The sequence below is a fragment of the Phragmites australis genome, chromosome 11 (genome assembly GCF_958298935.1).
Source record: "Phragmites australis chromosome 11, lpPhrAust1.1, whole genome shotgun sequence".
NCBI lineage: Eukaryota > Viridiplantae > Streptophyta > Magnoliopsida > Poales > Poaceae > Phragmites > Phragmites australis.
In genome coordinates, this window is record NC_084931.1 from 848844 (window position 1) to 872660 (window position 23817).

Below are 23817 nucleotides of genomic sequence, written 5' to 3' on the forward strand. Positions count from 1 at the left end.
CGGCTAGGTTTGTCTGCCTTGCTGCCCCGCACCACTTCCACTGTTGCCCCCCACCGTCCACGCGTGTTCTTTCATCAAAGCCGTCCAAGCAGCTTTTTCAGTCTTGCAGCGGGACAGCAGCCGAGCAAGGAAAAAAAGTTGCCCAGGTTGCAGCAGCCGTAAAGAAAGAAGAAGGCAAAAAAACAAAAAGCAAACAAAAGAAAAAGAAAAAAAAACATGCTTCCTCTGCCTTGGCCTCTCTGTGTCACCGGATTGCCCTCCATCTCCACCTCTTTGCGCCGCCGAAGCGCTCCCTACGAGGTCTCACGGGACACAACCGATGCTCCATGTCTGGGTGCCCTTTTCATGTTCGCCCCTTTTCTCCCTTCTACAAAAACATGGCCTAGAGCCGTCAACCGAGCTTATCTTCACCACCGGTCCATCGCCTTCCTTGCTGGAGGCCTCTCGTCTCTGGCTCCGATCTGTCGTCCTACCTCTTTCTGGCGCTGCTCCCGTCCAAATAGTGTTGTGCATCCCTCCCAATCGCCTCCATACGCTGCGGACCAAGTGAGGTAAGGTTGCTCATTTTTGAGACTCAGGAACCGTTCCATCTCTTATGAGTATTTGTATTTTGGTACCACTATAGACATTGCAACCACTCAGGAGAGAGTATTTGTATTTTGGTACCACTATAGACATTGCAATCACCCAGGAGAATAGGCTTGATCGATTAGTTTGTTGCCAAATTTGAATCCACGATTTGGCTACTGTAAATTAGATTGTGGCATGGGTTGTCTTCACCAACATCTGTAATAAGTCTCGGTTGTATTTAGCACCTGATGGATCAGTTGCATACTTGCACCTGATGGATCAGTTGCATACTTGCACCTTCTCTATTCTTCTTCTAATATATATCAGCACAACTCATGCTCCCATTTGTCGATTGTGGCTACATAAGAACTATTTTATGTGTTATTTCTTCATTGTTGAAGAAGAAAAAACTTACAGTTGATATCACCATTCCTATGTTATATGCTGTGTTTAGTTGAGCGAGTGGTTTTTTGCAACCTGTTACATTCCATTGCACCTAATAGGTTTGGAGTGTAGCTGGGCATAAGAATGTTTGATTGAAGTGGTTCGTTTCCAGTGGGCACACTGTGGATTGGCGTATCCTCATTGTAGCCTCATATCAAGGCTGACCAGTAATGGCAACGTTAAATCGTAAAAGGAAAGCTGCTCTTATAGACCACGTGTACGGTACACAGTTAAATTTTCCTATTGCACATGGTTAGTTTCCTTTTATTTTATATAGTCATCATTCCGTCTTTTTCTTCCATAAGAACAGAAAACCACTTGCTTTTTTTGTCATGTATGAATTAGGTGGCTCTATTTGTGAGAGGTCAATCCAGCCTGGCACCTATGCTCAGGATTGTCAATCGAAAAACTTCGTGTTGGGGTTCCATTTTCCATCACGGCAAAAATCAGGCGCCAACTTCTGTTTTTGCTTGATAATGCTTCACATTACCTTGATGATCGTGCTTTTGCTCACGCTGACCAGGGCACAGTCGTTGAGCCATTTGTTTTCAATGATGAGTTGCATTCTGGCCCTCCGGGTGAGTGTTTTTTTTAGTTGTGCCACCATTTGGTTTACATCTGTTTCATCGAGCCATTTTATGTCATGTCCCACTCCCACTCCATCGAGCTTGGTTTACATTTGTTTCATCCAGCTGTGATATGTCATGTCCCGCTCCATCCAGTTTAATTCCATGCCTAGAGTTGCTACTTCAATATGTCATGTTTCTTGCTTTACATACTTAAACAATATTGCTACTGATATCCATCCCTTTTGCGTATTATTTTGTTGATAACAGATTTGTCACAATCATCATCATCAATCACTGTTGACACCTATAGAAAGCGCAAGGCCGCTATGGATGTTCAGCGACCAACAAGTGGGTTCTTATAATCACACTAATGTCTTCATTGCTGGAAAAAACCCGATTTCTTCAGGACTTCTCCAACCTCTTAGCTTTTTCTCCATGTGGGTGTTGTTACAGGGCATAATACCGGTGTTGCCTCTGATTCATCCCGGCCTACCTGCTATCATGGCGCGGCTAATAGAACAAATGTAACGCAGCCACAGCCTACAAGGAAAGCTAAAAGGAAAGCACCCCAGTCTGGTACTAACGAAACCAACAATGATACCTAATTTCAGTTTTTACATTCTGCTTGCTTCTTCCCAATCATCAGGTTGTGTTCATAATTTTTCTTTGTTGACTTATGCTTGCTAGAGAATTTTGCCCTCATATCACCAAGCCGACATTGTCGTAAGTTCTTCAATACCTTTGTTGTTATTACGCTTATGTTTACATAACGTACCTATATACATAAATATGTTATACTATATCAAAGACATCATGTTATCTTTCCTACAGGGAATGTCTTTCCTTGCTCTATGATCGCTCCCAAGAATCGTGCTCTATGATCGTTTTGAAGTATAGTGCTCGATGATCATGCTCTATGATCGTGCTAAAGAATCGTGCTCTATGATCGTACTCAAATTACACTATGATGATGGTTCTATCACCTATGCTGCTTATTCGTATATATCAGATTTTGTATCCCTTTAGTGTGTTCACGTCCTTCCATTAATTGACTCCATTTCATTTCTCAATCGTTAGGTACCATATTTTCACCTCTTTATCTTGGAGGGCCGAGACAGACTTGCCCATATTGCGGTGCTCACTTATGGAACGAGGAACGTGTACGTGGGCATGGAATGATAGTTTCACTTGTGTACAATAGATGTTGCAAAGGAAGGTACATTCCCTTGCCTCCATACAAGCCTCCACTAGAGCCATTGCTAAGTCTTCTGAATGGACAAGACCGTGTAGTATCAAGGTACTTCTATGATAATATTAGGCTTTACAATTCTATGTTTGCTATGACATCTATGGGTTTAAATATCATTGACTCTATCAATGATGGACGAGGTCTTTATGTTTCAAGATTAGTGGCCAATTATGCCATCGGATTGGGTCACTAATTTCAACACATAATGCAAGACCAGAATACTGCCAACTATATATTTTTGATACCGATAATGAGGTTAGAAACAGAATGGCAGTCGCTTCACGCTGCGGGAGGAATTTCAAGGCAGATGAAGCTATTGTTGCATCTCTGGTGAACATGTTCAATACACACAATCCAATTGTTCAGATCTTTTGGACTGCACACAACAGGTTATCTAAGGAATTAGATAATCAATACTTTGTTAAGTTATCTGTTGTTCCCAATCAATATGATAATGTTTATAGTGCCCCTATTGCATCAGAGGTGGTCGGGTTGGTTGTTAATGATTTAGGCACCACTGATGATGGTTGTGACTTTATCATGCCCCGTACACGGGCCCACGCAACAGCCGCCACATAATTATGGATTAAAAACCCATAACCATGTTAAGGCAAAAATACTCAAATAAAATCTGTGGTTTACAGAGCAACTAGCGAAAGCTTTATTTATATGAGAAGTCATAATTTACATGATTAAATGTCTACTTATACAACTTATTTTGATGTAAACAAATTATTAAACACTACACTATTGATATATCCCAAAATTTCACACATATAGCATCTAGTCTTCGTTGTCTTGATCATGACCTTGAGATTCCGCGTTTAACACCTAAAACAATTATGAGTATAAAATACTCAGCAAGATAAAGACATTGCATGTATAAATTAACCTGAATTATTCTAATATCAAATTTCCATTGTTTATTTAACTCTGCAGAGATTGTCTAATCACTAATATTACGTCATGTTTTGTACCACGACGAGGCCTGAGCTTTTCCTATGGACGATCCCAAATGATACTTTCAATGCACGTACCACACCATACAGGTGAATAATATAGTTCCGGCTACATGACTAAATCTTTTACTAGGCACTCCCGGTAACTCAAAATGTATCGACTGTCCACGTCATTATCCACTCTACCATTAGTGATTGACAACAGTATGAATAATTGATTGAACATATGTATTTCTATTCTAGAAATACAAACATTAATTAAAATGTAACATCAAACTATAATATTAATTGATAATAATTCATAATAATAGAAAATACAATATTAAAATATAAATAGACAATAATTCTGATATAAATATGTTACTCTAAGAGGGTATGAATGCAGCTTGCAGATAAAAGCATAATAGTAATAATAGAGTAGGTTGCCAACACAGCTTGCAGATAAAAGCACGATATAAATAAGACGGATGTTAACCCAGCTTGCCTCTTACTAAGAAAACCAAGATATAGCATCTTTGTCCTGGTATGAAATTTTGGCAGAACCGACGCTTGAAAACCGATGTTTATATATCTTGGCGGAAAACCCAGACTATAACTTGACAGAATACTCGGACTATAATTTAACTATAGGCTATAGCACTCTAATGGTACACTAATGATCTTGACTAATAATAATATGGAAGTGCAAGAGTGTGTGTACGTGTGTATTGTATGGGGAAGACTTGAGTGGAGGTGTGTGAGTATTGGAAGAAGACTTGTTGTTGTGGATACATGCAGGAGCTACTCCGGTGTTCTATTTATAGATGAGGAAACTTGGCTAGTACGGAAGCCAGGACGTCATGCCATGATCCAAAAGTGCAAAAAGGATAGCAACTAACTTTCACTAATCCGTTGACCATAGAAAGTAAATTCTGCTGGCTCTCATTCATGGTCCCACATAGAGGTATCTCAAGCTACCTTACCAACGTTAGAAAACAAGGAGCATGTTCCTGGTATGTGTTGGCCAAAGGATTAAAATACATGGGGTTTTTGAGTCGGTAGTACAAAACTGTATGCACTGCTGATTATGATGACGTGTAGGATAGATTTCAGTCACTTTTTACTTGGTGTTGTTGCTGTCCTATGTAGATGGTAGTATTTGTCTTTGGTTTGGACAGGTCTGACCAGCAGACAGGTCCCATATGGAAGCCTCTCCCTATTAGTGGATTATGCTAGCTCATGGTGCTGTGAAGGCTGGTAGACTCAGCTAGATGGATATGGATGATAGGAAAAAGGCTAAAGTAGCAATATATTGTACCGTGAGAACTCAAATACATGGCTGACATGTGGGTCCTAGTGCAAAAAATATATATATTTGAACTACTATCTCCATTTTTATTGGTTGGCATGAAGTGAAATTCTAATATAAGAAAGACACGGTTACCACATGTGAGCCATTGACTAAATTTCTTTGCATAATTAATATATGTAATTTATTTTGCTAAACAAGTTTATTTTATTTATTAATTAACTGGTCCTTACAGACTTAGTGGTAGAAGATCTTGCATCCCATCTAAAAAAGTTAAAAGAAACTCATTGCAAGTTTATGGCAATGTAGTATCCACTATTTTTTTTTCCATATGGTGAAGATGGCTTCCATGAAGATCTCAAGTATCAGAGATGTCGGCGCTCAAATGCTATTAAACGCAAAAATGTCACAATGAGAGAGTATTTTTCTTATAGATTACATGATAGAGCTGATGACTTCAATACACCTTTACGGTGTCGGAGGCTCACAAAAGCATATATTGTTGATGCTTTCTGTTTTGTCGAGGATAAGCGGTTGAGCTACTATAGGAAAAAGTCATTCTAGTTCAAGTATAGAGTTGGCCAGCACAAATCTTTAATTCAGGCAGTCAATAGTGATGTCACTGAAGCTTCATCCGCAGGGCAACGAATTGTCTTACCATCTACATTTACTAGGGGACCACGCTATTACTACCAAAATTATCAAGATTGTGTGGATGCCTAGATCTTTTCATCACTGTCACATGTAATGCTAATTGGCCAGAAATAGAAGAAGCCCTATCAATCATGCTAGGTTAGCACTCGTCCGATCGACCTGATATTGTTGATTGGGTTTTTGAGATGAAGCTCAAGCTATTCATGGATGACGTCACAAAGCATAATTTGTTTGGCACGATAATAGGAGGTACTTCTTTGGTTTCTCTTTTCGATTCTTTTAGTTTCCCGTTGCACCTTCTATTCTTATATTGTTTCTCATTACTTCCATTTTCTTTCATGCAGTGGTCTACACAATTGAGTTCCAAAAGCGAGGTCTTCCACATGTGCATTTAATCCTCTTGATGCTGACCAGATAGATGCCTTCATATCCGTGTAGCTACCAGATCCATCTATTGATCCATAGGTCATGAGGTTGTCTCAAGGTTTATGATACATGGCCTATGTGATGCTCTCAATTCATTTTCTCCTTGCATGGCTGATGAAAAATGTATTAATTCTACCCTAAGGATTTTTCTGACAAAACTATAATTCTATCAAATGGTCATGTTAGATACATTCGACCAGACAATGGTGTTACCACTACTAAAAATGATGTTATTGTGGACAACCAGTTTGTGGTTCCTCATAATGTTAACCTGCTAGTAAAATAGCAAGCACACATAAATGTTGAAAGTGTTAACCATGATGGTATGGAGAAGTACCTTTTCAAGTACACAACAAAAGGACAAGATTGTTCTAAGGTTGGAATTAAGAGAAGAAGGACCAATTCAGATCCTTTAGTTGATCAAATTGATGAGATAGAAGCTTATCTTGATTGCCAAACTAATAACACCGTGTCTGCTCCAGTTTGATATCCATCACACTGATCCAGCTGTAGAACGACTTCCTTGCCACCTTCCCTTGGATAACAATGTCTTATTCACCGAAGATCACCATCTTGAGCAAGTGATTGAAGATCCACACAATGCTATAACCAAACTAACTTCATAGCTACAGGCCAACCGAGTCTATCTAGAGGCTCACCAGCACACCTATGTTGACTTCCCTAAGCACTTCACTTGGCATGCAGATGGCAAATTTTGGGCTCCACGTCGTAATAACCATATCAAGGTTGGTCGAGTAGCTAATGTTGGGCCTAACCAAGGTGAAACTATCTATTTGCATATGTTGTTGCATATCATTAAAGGAGCAAGGTCCTATTTTGATATACGAACTGTTTGTTGGTCTGCGGTACCCAACATTCCATGCTGCATGTGAGGCATTGTAATTACTTAGCGATGATCGTGAGTGGTCCCATGCTATGGAAGATGATGCGCACTGTGCACTTCCATATCTGTTGCGAGAGTTATTTGTCACACTGCTTTTATTTTGCGAAGTAACAAATCCAAACAAGCTATTTGATGAGAATGTACAGGCAATGGGAGATGACATAAGATACCACATCAGTCAGCTAATGTCAGGTATTTCTATACCATCACTTGATCAACATATTATGTCTTTTGTCTTGCTTGAGTTAGACATAATGCTCAACAATGTAGGATATACCTTGGATCACTTTCACTTACCGTAGCCAGACCATCATGCTTCTCTAGCTTTTGAGAATAGGTTAATAATCGATGATCTTGCTTACACTTCTGATGATACACTGGAAAAAGCAATGGGGCAAGTCAACCAATTGAATGCAAACCAAAAATCTATATATGATGCCATAGAGCTCTCAGTTCTAAACAATTGTGGCCATAACTTATTTTTTTATGAATATGGAGGAACTGAGAAGACATTTCTATGGAATGCTTTGCTCAACAGTATTAGAGGTCAAGGAAAAATAGCTTTAGCAGTTGCATCTTTTGGTATAACGGCTCTATTACTAGCTGGTGGTCGTACACCACACTCACGCTTTAGGATTCTTTTAAATATTCAAGAGCACTCCATGTGTGCTATCAAGAAAAAGACCAAGCTATCTAGGCTGATTGAGCAAACATCATTAATTATGTGGAATGAAGCGCCTCCATAAACATTGCTTTGAAACACTTGATCATACACTTCGAGATATTATGTCATCAAACAAACAGTTTGGTGGTATAACAATTGTTCCAGGTGGTGATTTTAGGAAAACTCTTCTAGTCATCCAAAATGCAAAGAAACAACAGATCATTACTGCTTCCATCACCCTCCTATTTATGGTAGAATTGTGTGCTCCTCGAATTGACTAAAAATATGAGGCTCTAGTGTCCAAGTCTGTCTTACTCTGACATAATTGAGCTTGAACAATTTGCCAAGTGGCTTCTCTCTATAGGTGATGGTATAGTCCCAGGAAGCGCTCCTACTTACAATCCTAACATTGCTTGGGTTCAGATCCCTGAATACCTCATGTTACCATTGGAGCAAAGGAACCTTGTAAGTTTGATTTCTTTTGTGTATGAATCAGGGCCACATATCTCTGAAGCACCAAGCTATCTATGTGAAAGAACTATTTTAGCACCAACAAATGAGATAGCTGCTACCATAAATGCACAGATCATCAACCAAATTGCTACTGAAGAAATGTCATACTATAGTTGTGATAGCATTGATGACATCGTTACTAATTATTACACTGTCAAGTCCCTCTACCCTACGGAGTTCCTCAACACAATTCACATGAGTGGTCTTCCGCATCATCATCTTTAGCTCAAAGTTGGTGTCCCCATAATGCTCCTTAGAAATCTAGATCCATCAAAAGGGTTATGTAATGGAACTAGGCTTATAGTCATATAGCTAACTCATCATATTAATCGAAGCACAAATAATAATAGGAAAAGCTAAAGGATCCAAGGCTTATATTCCAAGGATAATATCTATCTCAACTAACCTAAAATGGCCTTTCAAAATAAAGCGGCATCAATTCTCAGTTCGTGTTTCATATGCCATGACGATAAACAAAAGCTAGGAACAAACACTCAGTAATCTGCCAAGCCCTGTTTTCTCACATGGGCAACTCTATGTTGCTTTGTCCCATGTTACATTGCCAAAAGGACTTTGCGTACTCATGCAAAACAACTCATCAATATTTGAAGCAAAGACACGTAATATCGTGTACAATGAAATTTTTAGAGACATATCAAGCTGGCGTTGTTAATTCTACTCAAGGTATTCAGCTATGTGTCCTCTACCTCACTTCACATATGTTGCATGATGTTCCTCCTATTGTATTTTTTGCTTTTATAGTCAGTCTTTTCCATACTATAGACCTACCAAAGTTATTTTGCTACATTACAAGGACTTGATCCAAATAGCAATGGATGGCTACTGGTAGGCGGTAGCTCCAAATAAAACACCAGTTAGTCTTAAAGATACATGACCTTCTGTATTTTAATGAAAATATATGCATATGGCTTAAACGGTGCATGTGCTTTTATTAGAGCTCATATGTACGAAACCTTTTGGGACTTTCAGATACTAGCTAGCTAATGTGGCCCCAATTTGTTTGAGGACTTCAAATATTACCCAAATTCAGCAGTTGCCTTTATCAAAAAATCATATACAGGTAAAACAGCTCATTGGCCCACTTTAGGCAATGTGTAGTGACCATACTTAAACAGAAACCGATATGTGTTCATATTCTCCACGCACATCTTTTTACTCCTAACAGATTGCAATTGTGAAGCCAACTTTCTTCTCTGCTTTATATAATCCTTAAATTAAACAATTGCAACTTTTGCATACTCCCACATTATTTACTAAAACTGTTGATGCACCACATTAAGATCTCAATACTTTAGGATTCCATATCTTCATGTACTAAGAGTTTCAGCGATTATAATAGGAACTGAACAAACTTTTTCTTTTACACACATCATTTTTAACAAACCACATTCATGCATCAATCTTCATACAACAATTATTACAATTTGCCAGAATTTTTGATCTAAGCTAAACTTTCGTAAGTAAGAAACTGACTATCTATGATATTATCTACAAATTTTGAAGGGTATTGTTTTTTAAATCTTAACAAATATTGTTTACTGTTCTTGTACACCACATTTTGTAGTATAGTTTTTCTTTTGCGAGGAATATTTTGTGAATTAGTTGGCTAACGAGTTTGAAAGTCCTACATAGAATGATGCACGAAACACTTTTTTTTCCGGTTCAGCTCCTTAGTAGCATCATTCATATTTTCTAGCAAAAAATTGAGTAGAGCGTAGTTTCTGATCATGTTTGTCAGATTTTACAGGTTTCCTAATAGAGTCAGTACTGGATAACTGAGCTTTCTTGCATTTTGCTACATCACTGGTGAGCGCAATCATCTTTGTAGCTTGGAAGCTGAGCCTTGCTTTCTAACATGACCAGAGCTTGACTTTATTAATTGATGCTATAAAAGGGAGAAGGCATTTGGCCACTCCATGGCTATCTCTTTTCATCCCTCTACTGCTCCTTGAAGTTATTCAACAAATGCCTGTAGTTGCACCTCATATATTTTTGCTCCAAATGCATATGGTTTCAAGTGATTATCCTACACCAACGTGTGGTTTCAAATATTTTGATATTTTGTTACATAGTATTACACGCTTATATTTCTCATGGCACAAACTAAAAAACTACTGCTTGATGCATACATTACATTGAATCGATATAGTTGTGAATTCTATTGTGTTGTTTTTTCAATGTCTAAAGATGTACTTTTGTGTTTGCGTCCAAACTACATGGATGTATTTATGCACCCGTGGCAATGTGCGGGGTCACCACTAGTTTTTAGTCAGTAGAAAAAAAATTCTACCACGACCACAAATGGCTTATAACTATAAACTTCTCTACCTGTGCACAATGTTACCTGAACACTGACACAAGGGCCGGAATCCGACTCGGATTTGTGTGTACGATTTGGTAAAGAAAATTTGGACACGCGAAATACAATTCAGAATCCAACACAAGTGTCGAAATCCGATCGGATTCAAGGTGTCTGATTCAAAAAAAAATAAAAAAAATTGGATACAGGTGTCCACGTAACAGCATGTGCGGTCTAAGCAACAAATTGGCAAAGGGCTTAGATTCTAAGGTAGGGGTGTCAGCCTCGTGTGATTCGTCTCGAGATAAAGATACCTTACCATTTTTTACCAAGAAATTGATATTCAAAATCATTCCATTCGGGCTTTTATGAATCGCTATTGGTTTGATACGAATAATGTCTTGGTTTCCACAAATATGGTAATCCAGAAACCGAAACTTTTATGTGCTTGTACCTGTCAATATATTGGTAACCCCAATTAGTGTCATGAGGGAAAACTACACTTAAAATCCCAAAGCTGACCCCCGAACTGCCCCGGTCCTTGATCGAAGGTCTGGTATCCGCACCGACGCGACTACTAATTCAAAGGCGATTTTTTCTTTTTGATTTGAAGGGTATGTTCTAAAAAAAAATTATGGTAATTATTACTCGAAAACCAAGTCAAAGAGGTCTTAGCGGAACTCGATAGGCCAAAAAGGAGGGATGTGACTGTATTGTACATATTTGTGCTTTCTTTCTTCAGATTTGGTATATCTAAGGAGACTTGAATCTTGCAAAATCTAGAATTTGTTAAGAATAAAGGTGGCAGTAGAGGGTTGATCTGCATTGTTGGATTTTAGATCTAAAGGTTCAGTATAGCCGACTTATAGATTTGCAACTTCTAGATCTTTTAAAACTAGGCACACCTTTTGTTTTAAGTTCTACTCGTAAACAGAAATCTATCTACAACGTTGGCTTTTGAACAGGACTCTACCTCGTTGTGCTATACGACTTCTAATCTAGTTACAACATCGCAAGATGTCACGAGTATAGATATCCTTCCCTTTGGTTTCGGCTCTACATCTACCAAGAGACAGAGTAGTGGTGGCGTCGTAGCCATGGACAGTGCACCGGCGAGGTGTGCGGACGATGGCGGCTGGTGCATTGTCGGGTACGATGTGGTTGAAGCATCGGTGGCGAATGGCAGCTGCATGGCCACGTACGACGACGATGACTACAAAGTGTTCCCTCCCGGCCCAGAAACCATCATAGGATGCGACGGCGGGTCGCCGAGGACGATCGTGCCGTTGTCGTCGTCGTACAGCGCTGGCGCTCCAACGAGTACGAGCTCCTCGTCGTCAGCGCCGCACCGTCATGCTGAGGAGGAAGAGAAGCGGTTGCCGCTAAGTTCTTGCGGCGCCACGTCGGCGCGTTATGCGGTGCTGACGGGGTCACAGTACGATCTATTCGATACGGCGGGCGCGGCGGAGCTCGACGTAGCGCCGCCGGTGCAGGACGATGGCGCCGTAGCCGCTCCTCCTCCTGCAGGAAGCAACGAGCAAGGCGCGCACGAAGCAGCTAATGTCGAGGCGGGCGAGGACGATGAGGTCACCGACGACGACGACGGCTTGTACGAGGCGTACTATGACCTCGCCGAGCATGGGAGAGCAAGGCACGTGAAGCGCAGTAGCGGCAGGAGGGGGAGGACCAAGAAGGCGTCGACGATTGGGCGGCCGCGCGGCGAGGCGCGCCTGTCATATGTCGCCGGTGATCTCTAGGTCGTACGGGCACTCCTTTGGCTGATTAATTTGCGCTAGGCCAGATTAATAGTTTTTTTTGGGCAAGATTATTAGTCCATAAGTTTAAGAAGATTCTATGATTTATCACTGAATAACTTATCATATTTTTTACATGTTATCTTTATAATAGATAATATATTAAAGATTACACAGTTATTAAGGGCACATCGTGGATTTATCCTTAAGTCATACTTGGATTAGAGGTATCAAATTGGTTGGAATTCAGTTCAAATCGATACTAAATTGAAACCAAGTACATGCAGCTTTGCCAGATTACTATCAGCAGCAGAACATATTAGAATTTGAGAGTTTTTTAGTGCTTCAGGTCTTGTTTGGTTTCTGCCCCACATCCTACAAACACGCCTCTTCAGAGAATGCATAATTGCGTATTAACAAAATTTTATGTCGAGGAAAGAAGGCAAAAACATTAGTTACATCGAAACAGCTTCATTGAACTTATCCAAAGCCTAAATGACAGCTTTAATTCATCCTAGATAACTTTGTATTGTAGTATTGTGCACGGAAAGTATTTTTTTTTTCTCACACGTATGTCTTGTGGCCATGCTTCTGACGTGTTGCTTGCATTCTGCTCACAAGAATAACACAATGGAATGAATACATGTACAAATGTAAAGCCCCACGAACACAAATGCATTTCAATTACAGTAGCAGGCAAAATGGATTTCAGTTGATAGCAGATTTAGGTGGAAAATCACCAGTAACGACCAGAATTACATTGCAAGAAATCTGACAATAATAGTTAACGGACATGTAGCTTAAAATCTATTGACCAATGGAGCCACTTGTAAGCCAAGAGGATTACAAATCTGATCCTTTCAAAGATGTACAAGAATGTTTAGGGTGAAAAGTAATGACACGGCGATCTCCCAGTATCTGAGCTTACATTACAGGGGAGCGGATAATATACAACCGGTTGGCCGATTGTGCCAAAACCCGATTGACGGGTGTTAATTCACAGATACAACATTCTTGGCAGCCTCCTGCCATTTGGACAAAAGCAGATCATGAGGCACAATTGCCAATCCATCAGTTCTTCTAAATGGAATCTGTTTGTAGCTATTATGTTCAGGGGAATGGTTGTTGTGGCTTATACCTCGCTGACAATCATCAGTACCGACTGATGCTGGAGGGCATGCCTTCGTTGAATGATATTTTGCGGCTGAGTTTGTTAAGCTACTAAAATATCCTGATACCTACAGCCTACTGTTAACTAGCATTCAGTACTTCCAAAAGTTTCTCAGTTTCATGCTCCTTGAAAACCTGCATTGTTCAAATCCAACGAGTCGGTTAAATTGTCAAGCAGAATAAAGGTGACATAGCATTAAGTATACTGTACTGTATGCGCTTGGGAACATACACGCACGTTGTTACACAAGTCCACAAAGGCTGCCCAGGGTCAAAACCATCAGCTAAGTAACATTCAAATAAATGAAGAAGTTCCATGCAGGATTGCAGGGTTCATGATAGAGGCCAAGGTTTGGAGGATACAAGCAATGCCAGCAGCGAGCGGCTGTGTGCTTAGTGTGGTCAAGTAGGGAAAAAGAAATCCCAGCCAAATCATGATTACTACTGGTTCAATGAGCTGGAATTATACGTGGCAAAAAAAATGAATAGTTGAAGCTGTTCCATTCATGTGCTCCTGCTCCAGCAGATGAACAGTGACAATTCAGTCTACACTGCAAATCAGACAAACATGAAAAACAACTAACAACACTAATTGATTTAGTCCATGATCCTTGTTCTATGCTATCACACTAGTGCCTCGAAACACAGCTGCTGAACCGACATTAATCACACGGGAAGCACAAATAATTTATTTCCATTAGGAAGATACAATGTAAAGAAAAGAAATATTTCCTCATGGAGTCTTATGCCAACAGAAACTACTACTTTCGATATCACAAAAGGATTTTGCCATTCACAGCATGATACATCTCACCTTGGGATGCAAGTGGGTTGGCCCAAAACTCATTCCATTCAATTAGGATTTAACTTTTCACTTAATTGATAGCACATTTTCTTGAATGTGGTTGTAAACCAAAAGAACTAGAATGGTTCAATGGGTTGGTCTGGCCTGGCCCACTTGCATCCATATTCCAGTAATCTCAACTAGAACTGTGTCAGCCTGACACAAACTTATTCCTGTTTATTGGTCAACCGGTCATCATCAGATGCTGTGGACCCTTGACTATACAGGCATGTCAGATTACAAAATAAAGATAAGTAGTCTAAGATAATATTATACCCAGCAGGATAACCTATCTGGTCAAAGTTGTCTGCACTATAAATTATACATCAGGTACAGAAGTAGTTCACATGGTTTCTTTTTCTTCCTAAGATGGGCTAATGTTCTATATCAAATACTGTCACCATACATGAAAATGACCAAAATCTTTGTCCAATAATTGCTTTTAACCTTTTTTCAACAGTCTCACTGATTGAACATCACGATTCAAGATTCTAATGTTAAAGACTACAGAGAAATCATTTCGATTGTGTGAAAGCAAACAAACATTAACATACAGACTGTTTGGATTTCCAATCAATGTTTTTTTCCCAGATGACATTAGATCATTATCCTCAGTCATAGAAATTCAACCAAGTATCAACTTTCATAAGTAGGTTTAGGCAATCTTAAGCCAATCTAGAAATTATTTCTGCAATGGACTACCACCTGATGCACCTGTGCAATCTTGACACATTAATAGCACAATACATAATTCCATTTTTCTTCATGACCAAATATTAATGTTACAATCTGACAACCTACAGTGACTAATACCAATAATAGCAAAGGGCAACAAGAGAAGCATCCAAGATAGGTGAGAAATAACATGTTGTAACCTTAAATAAAACTGCAGTTGACTCAACAGTACTATTTAAGGTTTCTGTAACAATATAGAAGACTATCTGAGAGCAGTTGGTATTAAATACAGTCACAATCAAAATCACAATGTAGCAATCTCGTAAGTCCTGAGTTCTAAGCTGTTTATAGAGCTTGAATGACAGCTAAGCTCCTTAATTTAGAAGCAAAAACTAGAGAAGAGCAAAGTGCACAAAATAGAGAAGGTCTATGGTATGTAAGTACCTTAACAGGTAGAGCATTGCTGAGGCCCTTTAGATGAAGAAAACCAGCAGTAACTTGTTGCCAATCAACAGTGTCAACACCTTTGCTGCTCTCATATTCACCTCCTACCCATACATATACCATTTTAGCTGCTTCTCCTCTTCTGCTGGCATTCGAAGTAACAAAAATCAAAACTAACTTTGGGTCAAGATCCTTGCGTGAGAATGTAGTTAGCTTTTCCATGCTGGGCCACTGGTAGACTACCAGTCGTGCGTTACTGCAAGCCTCTGAGTCACTGTCAGTATGCTCAATCAATCTAGTTTCAGCATGTGAGGTGGAACTATTACCAGTGCATTTTTCTGAGCAACACTCACCAGTCAGCTGTTTAGCACCATTTGTATTACTCTTGTCCGAGACTTCCTCTGCTCTGCGAATAGTAGACGGTGCCCTTGGCGGCAATACTAGATCCTTTTGGAGAGATGGTAGCTTTAGAAGTGAAAAACCTCCTCTTCTTTCTGCTATAGAAGAGGTCTTGGAAGGAGAGCGTATTGATTCCAGGCCAGGCTTTGAAGGTTCCTCATTAGATGATTGAGATAGGGGAGACCTAGCCGATGGCACCAAAGTATGGGGCAAATTACAATTAGATGAAGCAGGTGAGAGACCAAGTGATGTCGGGGAGCTAGTTGATGGTGACAAGGAGGGTGAGTCTGAACTATACTTTGAACTGATGCTTGAATCCGATGATAATGAACTTGGAGAAAGGAAAGGAGGTGAATTTGATGCTTCTGCAGCCAAGTGCTGTACACGGTCTACTCGTGGATCCAAATCCCTGATTAGAGCAGAATCTGAATAAACTCGAGCTAGCGACCTGGTGATAAACTTGCGCCTGAGTAAACTCCAGCTACTTTCTCTAGCTGGAAGATGAGTCTCATCCCCAGCCCCAGAAGTTGAGAATGCTGGAACTACACCCCCGGAGATTGCTTTGTAGACGAGCTCAAAATCAGCATCATAAGATTCCACTCGCCGGCTTCCTGGGTTATTCTTGGATGCTGAATCAATCTGTTCCTTGCTAATCTTTGTATTGCTATCTGAATTAAGTGGTGCACTTGAAAAGGCATCCCAAAACTCTTGTGGCTCCAGTCCTTCTCTCACAACCTTGATGTGCCCCTGCACCTTCTCATACCTCACCACCTGAAAGGCTGCCGCTCTCGCGTCCTTCTCCATTACCTGATCGCACTTCATTCCAACCCAGACATAGATCGATGATAAAACATGAACAATGAACGCACCTCTAGAGTCCAGAGCGGCAGGTGATGGCTCATTGAGCATTTTGGGCACTAAATGCAGAGGGGCATACTGAGAGTGTGGCGCCATACGGTACATCCTGAGCACTGAATTTGGGGACAACGGAATCGCATGCACCCGCTTTTGGCACTGGAGCAGCTGGCAGGCAAACCCCATGTTCGGATTTGCGATCCCACGGGCAGCTTTCACAAACTGGAACGCATCATCAAAGCTCTGCCCTTCCCTCCACATCAAGTATGCGATCACCAGCGATGTTGACCGCGACACCCCCTGGCAGCAATGCACAAACACACGACCGCCCTGATCCCTCACATCCTCAAAATAATCAAACACATCATACAAGATGCTGGTGATGTCCTCCGTGGGGCTGTCCTGCAGCCAAAGCGTACGGTAGACGAGGTCCGACTTGAAGTACTCTGGGCAGACGAATCCCACGCAGTTGAGGACGTGGGTGATCCCGTTCTTCCGTAGGATATCGCGGTTCTTAGCGACAGCATCGCCTCCAAGGTAGACATGCTCGGCAACCTTGGAGCACTCCTTGTCAAAGAAGGCGATCTGGTCCTTGCGGCCATGCGACCGGAGTGAGGAAAGGTCCAACCGGAGGCCCTCGCCGGGCTTGGTGGAGGACGGGCCGCCGCCAGCCTTGGACGCGCCAGGCGTGGTGGGGTTGGGCCACTCGCCCACGTCGTCGGAGCCAGCCTTGGGCCACTCGTCCAGGCTGCGGCGGGTGATGGCGAGCGGCTGAAGCGGCGGGAGGCAGGACCGCGCCTTCGCGCTCATCGACCGCGGGGTCAGCGGCGGCGGCGGCGGGATGCGGCGGGTCTGTCCTCCGGTCCCCGGCGCCGGCGCTGCATCCGGCGGCGGCTCGGTGGCCGCCATGGACGCGGACCACGACACCGAGCGCCAGAACTTCCGGCCCGCACCGACGCCGCCCCCGGCGGCCGCCGGGCCGTCTTCGGGGGTGGCCATGGCCACGAATCGGAGTCTCCGGGTGGCGACGCTGCGCGGAAACGCACCAAAACGGCGGGATTTTTACGCCATTCCAGGCTAAAAAAATGTCCGGAAAAAGGGGGGAATTCGAACCTGATCTGTCCAAGACGAACCCGGGCTCAAATCTGGGTAGGGCACCGCAATCCGCGGGGAATCAGGGCGCTCGCGTGCGACCAGATCGGGAGATCGGGGCGAGGCGAGCACCACGAGTCCGTCCTCTCGGGGAAGAAGGGGAGGCAAGCGAAGGGGAAGGGAAGGGGAGGCGGTGGCACAAGTGGGCGAGGGTTTTCAGGAGGAGCCGACGGGATCTGAACCGTTGGATCTACGTCGTGATCCGTGCGTGTAGGATCGGACGGTTGATTGCACGGTGGGCCATGGGTTTGACGGGGGTGGTGTTGACTGGTTAAGGGGAACAAAATTTTGCAAGACACGCCGTGAAAGATCTTACGAGATTTTGATCTAAGTTATTTCTTTTTATTTAATAACTTATGTATGTATAGAAAAAAGAATAGAGATTACGTACAAGAACAAATCTTTCGTAAAATCAAATCTTATAAAAATTGTTTTCAGTTAGGGAGGGGTAGCAGGGTCTGGACAGCAGGAAAGAGGGATGAAAGGAAAACTACATGTCCCCCAAACTGCTAGGTGCGTATGCTCTTCGGGCACTTAGCAAAAAATTGCAACCGTCTCAAATATGGTTATTTGTGATAATTTGACCGCTTAGGTTGTTAAGTAGAGTAGAACAGGAATTTCATATGAACATGTCCAATTTCGGAATAGATCGGTAAATACTCTTGCGCTCCAAAGATGACCTAAAAAGATGTCAAAACTCCGTATGTATCGGTGGAGGACATGGTCGGTTGAATTTTCGACGCTGTAAAATGATGGAGGTCTAAAGAGAAGAAAAAATGTGGTACCATATCATATCAAGTTACTAAAAGGGATTCTATTTGCTACAAAATGACCCAGGCATATTAGGTGTGGACCAATATTGTTTGTTCATGCGTTATGCTGACTGTTTTCTATAGCAACACCAATCAAGGTCTAAACATGTCACCTTGCGTAAATGGTGATCAGAATCTGATCTACTACTCTAGGAACAGTTTCAGGAATTTTTTAACCTAGACTGCCCTACTCAAAATTATACTACTCTTAAGAGAACTTTATCACAGTCGTCTCATTATTCTTTCTTGTAATGTCAGTAAGAAACCAGATACTTGTAGATACACTCTTCACATCGTAGCAGATAGCAGATACGCGTCAGCATCAGAGCGGTAGCATTGGGTCCAAGAAACCGGTGGCCAAGTAACTTCATTGAGTGGGAAATTACCAGTCCAAGTAAATTCTGCATCGGCACGTACAAGTAGAATAACATATCACTCACATAGGCCAAAGTGAAAAACATCTAGAAGTATTATACGACCACTGAGACGTTACATCAAATTCACATAGGAAGAAAAAGAACAACATGTAACATGGATACACATCGATCAGAGCGTGGCCACATTCCAGTCTGCCTCACAGTAACCAGTCTCAGTACAATTCTAAGAGCCAATCTTTCCAATACATAGTTTCATACATCTTTTCTATGAATTCAGAATTTAGGACACGGCATAGGAGTATTCCTTGCTTCCCCAGCCCTGCACGGAAAAACTGGACAATGGAAAGAGAGAGGCTGCAGATATCTATATATATATATATAGCCAACAAAGGTGATATTGAAAACTGAGCGTAGCTCGGATGGTTCAGTGCGAGGTTGTTGATCTAGTCCGTTTAGGTTTGATCCCTAAGATCGCAACCTAGACATTTCATTTTCGCAGAAGAGTTTCTCTTTACGTATCCCTTTAAAAAACAAGGGGACATGGGACAGTGACCTCTAACAAAGGGACAACCATTCTCATCAGTCTAGATCACCAAGCACAACAGGCAGTCGTAAATTACACGCGCCATGAATGCGAGCTTGGACCAGCTAGCGGCGCGAGAGTTTCAGGTCAAGTCCAAACTCAGGAAAGGATGATGTCTGACGGCGACGGGTTCCCAGAATCCAAATCCAGTGGCGTAAGGAAGGCAGTTGAAATATCCACATTGAGATCACCACTCTCTTACCAGTTCAAAGGAGTTTGGCCAATTTTCCAGTTGCTGATCTCGACTCGTATACACGTGGGAAGAATTCAAGGACAAGGCTGTTAAAAGACTGCCGAATTTTACTGTTACATTGAGCCACTTGTTTGATTTCTTGTTTTCTGAAGGTGACGGAACCATCGATCGAGTGCACGGTCCTTTCTCGAAACTAGTTCTGGATCCGCCTCTCCGGGATCTGTGAAAATAGTGTGAAGCGGTTCTCCCGAGCTCCGTGCTCATCCTCCTTATCCCAGTCCAACTCCTTGTGCGCTTACCCACCGGTACCGAGCCAGTGAGGATGCGTGTTGCGTGACTGACATGCCTTGTTAGGTTGAGTCTGCTGCTAAAATTCCTCAGACTGGCATCTCACCATAAACTCTTCCCATTGATCCACCAAGTACCCATAAGTAATATTATTAGGGACGAGATCCTACTTTACGTATGTATTATACAGCTCTCTCTTTAAGGTCTTCCACACCTTACCCATCTTAGTTATTGTCTGCCTTTACACGTCCTCCAAGGAGCATCCTTCGAGGAAGTCGAATTAGGCTTTAATTATTTCCCACAAGAAGCTTTTTTTTTACTCTGCAGCACGGCCTTCTAGTTTCGATAGATTATAAACTGACCCTTGTCCGTCCAAGTGAGGCGCATACTCTACGGAATGCCGCCTGAGCTTGTTGAGATCGTGTTGGCACGCATGCCTCATTGACGTGAGTTATGTTTTAGTGACCCGTGAGCATTTGGCTTTTGCCTCGACTACGTCGCTTTCGCTTATATGTTTGAGTTTCTTCAATTTTCTCCTGAGAAGTGGCCGCCGTATCTTGTTGAGCAGTGACCCCCTCTTGTTGTTCAGGAGAAGAGATCGGAGGCAGTTCAAGTTCATCTCTAGACGCCATCTTCAAAATAGAAAATGTTTGAAAGCTTTGAATATATATGTGGCAATAGAATACGTATCGATCTCAGAAAGAAAATAAAAAAGATAATGAGATGTGGATATATAGTATAGGCTTACAGTCAACTACCCTTTCGAAACATACACCCTTTTCCAAATAAATGGATCCTACAGTCTCTTGTTCTGGGTGCTACTTCTAAGTATCTTCCAGCAGTTAAGATTGGAACAAAGCTAAAAGAACTGCAATGTACTTGCGGAGTACAAACAGTCTCTTGTAGATGGTAAGCTCAACAGGCTAAAAACATGCCAATATGACATACTTTCTTTTGTCTGCTAGAATTATTGAACCAGGAACTCATACAAAATAATAGAGCGAGATCCTCCACAAACATAATAACCATATAGTAATACACACACACACATACAACAACAGGTAAACAGGACCATCAGTATCCACCATCATGTATATTCCAAGTACTGGATAGCAAGAAACACATCTATATCATCCCACACTCGGACTCTATCGTCTACAGTTTCGCCATATCTTCCATCAATGGTTCTAGAAACACATCTATATCATTGCCAAATTGTTTCGGCCCTTGGATAAGAATGGAGAACATAAGATACTTTTACTTCATGCATAACAATGGAGGAATGTTGTACATGGCCAGGACCACTGGCCAAGTGCTATGTGAGGTTCTCATATCACTGAAAAGATTCATTCCATCGGTACTCAATGTGAACCTTACATTCCTTGGTCTTTAGTGAAATCTAGATACATGGCATCAAACTTTCTACATTGGCTAGCATCACCGGGGTATCAAAGCTTAGTTCCATCCTTCTTGCGCTTATCAAAATACCAACGCATCAGTTTGGAGTCCCTAGGGTTCAAGTACAAATGTTGCAAGCGGAAGATCACTGGCAGGTACCACATCAACATGATAAGACTTTTTCTCTTCTTCTCCGTGTTGGAAGAAGTGTCTTTTACGTCACGACCAACATTATTCTTCTTCTTCTTCGCGTTAGCAGAAGTATCTTCGTCCTCACAATCATCATTCCTCTTGTACCGACTTGTATTACACACTAGGCATCTATCCAAGGTTTCGTATTCTTTACGGTAGAGGATATAATGGTTTGAACACGCGTGTATTTTTTGCACATCCAATGACAACGGGCAAATAAGCTTCTTCGTCTGATAAGTGGTGGTGGGCAAGAAGTTAGGCTTTGGAAGCATGTTTGCCAAGAGACTCAATTGATCCGAGAAACACTTATCGAATCATTCATTGTTGGCTTTCAACCTTAGAAGTTTAAGCACATAATGCAACACCGTAAACTCCTTATCATAGCTCTTCGATTCCTCATACAAAAGTTCCTTTGATGTATTCTGTAACACCTCAAAATTATCTAAACCTCCAGTGTCCTTTAAAACATACGGTTCTGCGTGACGCAACATTTCCTCCAGATCAAAATCAGTATCATCATCTATCATAACATCAGTGTCGCCTTCGACTCCCTCATCATCACCATCCACTTGATCAACAGCGATGTCATCGTTTGGTTCGTATGTACATTGTTCTTTGTGATTGGACCAACATGTGTAATCCTCGATAAAACCTCTCAAGATCAAGTGTAATTTAATTATACTTGATTTGTTCCACAATTTTTGGTTTTTGCAGTCAAAACATGGATAATATATTTCCTTTATCTTCTTAGTCGAAGCATCCTTCTTGGCGGTTTCAAGAAAAGTAGAGAGTCCTTTTGTGTATATTTCTCCATGTCTTAGCGCATCATACATCCATGCTATGTCCATCTTTAACTTCGACCATAAAATTAGATTAATTAATTAGAAAATCAAAATAATAAGTTTAAAAAAAAATAGGGAAAATGGGTTTGTTATGATTATAATATATCTACGCAATTGAATTTACATTGGCGCAAATTTATGAGTCAAAATAATATAAATTCATTACTCTCTCTCCCTCTAGATCTAGATCTAGATCTTAAAAAAATCCCCATTCATGATAAAACCTCCTAGAGGTTAAAAAAACATCAAATTATACATATATTTATGAAATATAATGCTAGAATCATGTGAATCTACACAATTGAATCAATATTGGATACAAATTTTAGCTAATTCGGTGATCTAAACGGCTAGAACCATGAGCATCTCTAGATCACATCTAAACCCTAATTAAGCCTTAAATCTAAATCTAAACTTCAAAAAGATGCTAGCTAGGGATGATATATACTTACCTTAGATGACTACTCCAAGAAATTCAAAAACAAAACCTTTCCCTTCTGTTTTCAAAATCCATAGCCGCCTTTGAGCTCTACTGTTCAGACACAGTGAGTTCTCTATCTGAATGGAGCTCCTCGCTGAGAGGCACTGTTTATAGAGAAATTACCACATGCGATTTACATAAGGAACCACCTGTGAAAAACTAATTTTCACAGATGGTTCCTTATGACCGCCTGTGGAAATAAACTGATTTCTATAGGCGGTTGACGTAAAGAACAGCATGTGAAAATAAAATATTTTCACAAGCGATTCCTAATGTGAACCGCTTGTGATAATAAAGCTCATTTTCATAGCAGCATAGGGAACCGCCTGTGAAAATGCTTTATTTTCACATGTGGTTTCTTATGTCAACTGTTTGTAGAAATAGAGCTATTTCTACAAACGGTTATCGGTGATATGGGATCCGGGGGTTCTCGAGTCCCGAGGCCAGGACAGCGCAGTGCCACGTGGCGCCTTCCCTCGGGGACCACCTCCCCGAGGGCCTAAGGAAGACAGGTCCAGGAGGTGGTGCTCGGGGCAAGAATAGTTGGTCCCCGAGTACCCAGAGTTCCCTGAGGACCCGAGAAGAGCCAGGTCTGGGAGGGGGTGCTCGGGGCCAAGAACAGTTGGTCCCCGAGTACCCAGAGTTCCCCGAAGATCCAAGAAGAGCCAGATCTGGGAGTGGGCGCTCGGGGCCAAGAACAGTTGGTCCCCGAGTACCCAGAGTTCCCCGAGGACCCGAGAAGAGCCAAGTCCGGGAGTGGGTGCTCGGGGCCAAGAACAGTTGGTCCCCGAGTACTCA

General features: G+C 41.6%; 1 protein-coding gene across 2 annotated transcripts; it reads right to left on the reverse strand.

Moving 5' to 3' along the window:
• Positions 1-13092: 13092 nt before the first annotated feature.
• On the reverse strand, positions 13093-17983 carry LOC133884373 (protein-tyrosine-phosphatase MKP1-like). Of its 2 annotated transcripts, XR_009903102.1 has the most exons (4): positions 17815-17983; positions 15448-17731; positions 13453-13619; positions 13093-13339 (listed from the first exon to the last, which is right to left on the reverse strand). XR_009903102.1 is itself a non-coding variant. In XM_062323753.1 (3 exons), the coding sequence occupies exons 2-3, from the start codon at positions 17698-17700 to the stop codon at positions 13566-13568; spliced, it is 2307 nt and encodes a 768-aa protein (XP_062179737.1). In that variant the 5' UTR covers positions 17701-17731; positions 17815-17983; the 3' UTR covers positions 13093-13565. The 2 variants fall into 2 exon arrangements, 1 of the variants encoding a protein (XP_062179737.1); XM_062323753.1 differs by having other exon boundaries at positions 13093-13619.
• Between the last annotated feature and the right edge of the window lie 5834 nt (positions 17984-23817).

Bases quoted from the DNA above. Each gene is read 5' to 3' on its own strand.
- LOC133884373 (XM_062323753.1), bottom strand. From the start codon at position 17,700: ATGGCCACCCCCGAAGACGGCCCGGCGGCCGCCGGGGGCGGCGTCGGT. The intron at 13,620-15,447 runs GTACTTACATAC...TGAACAATGCAG, and splicing joins GCAATGCTCTACCTGTTAAG to GTTTTCAAGGAGCATGAAAC.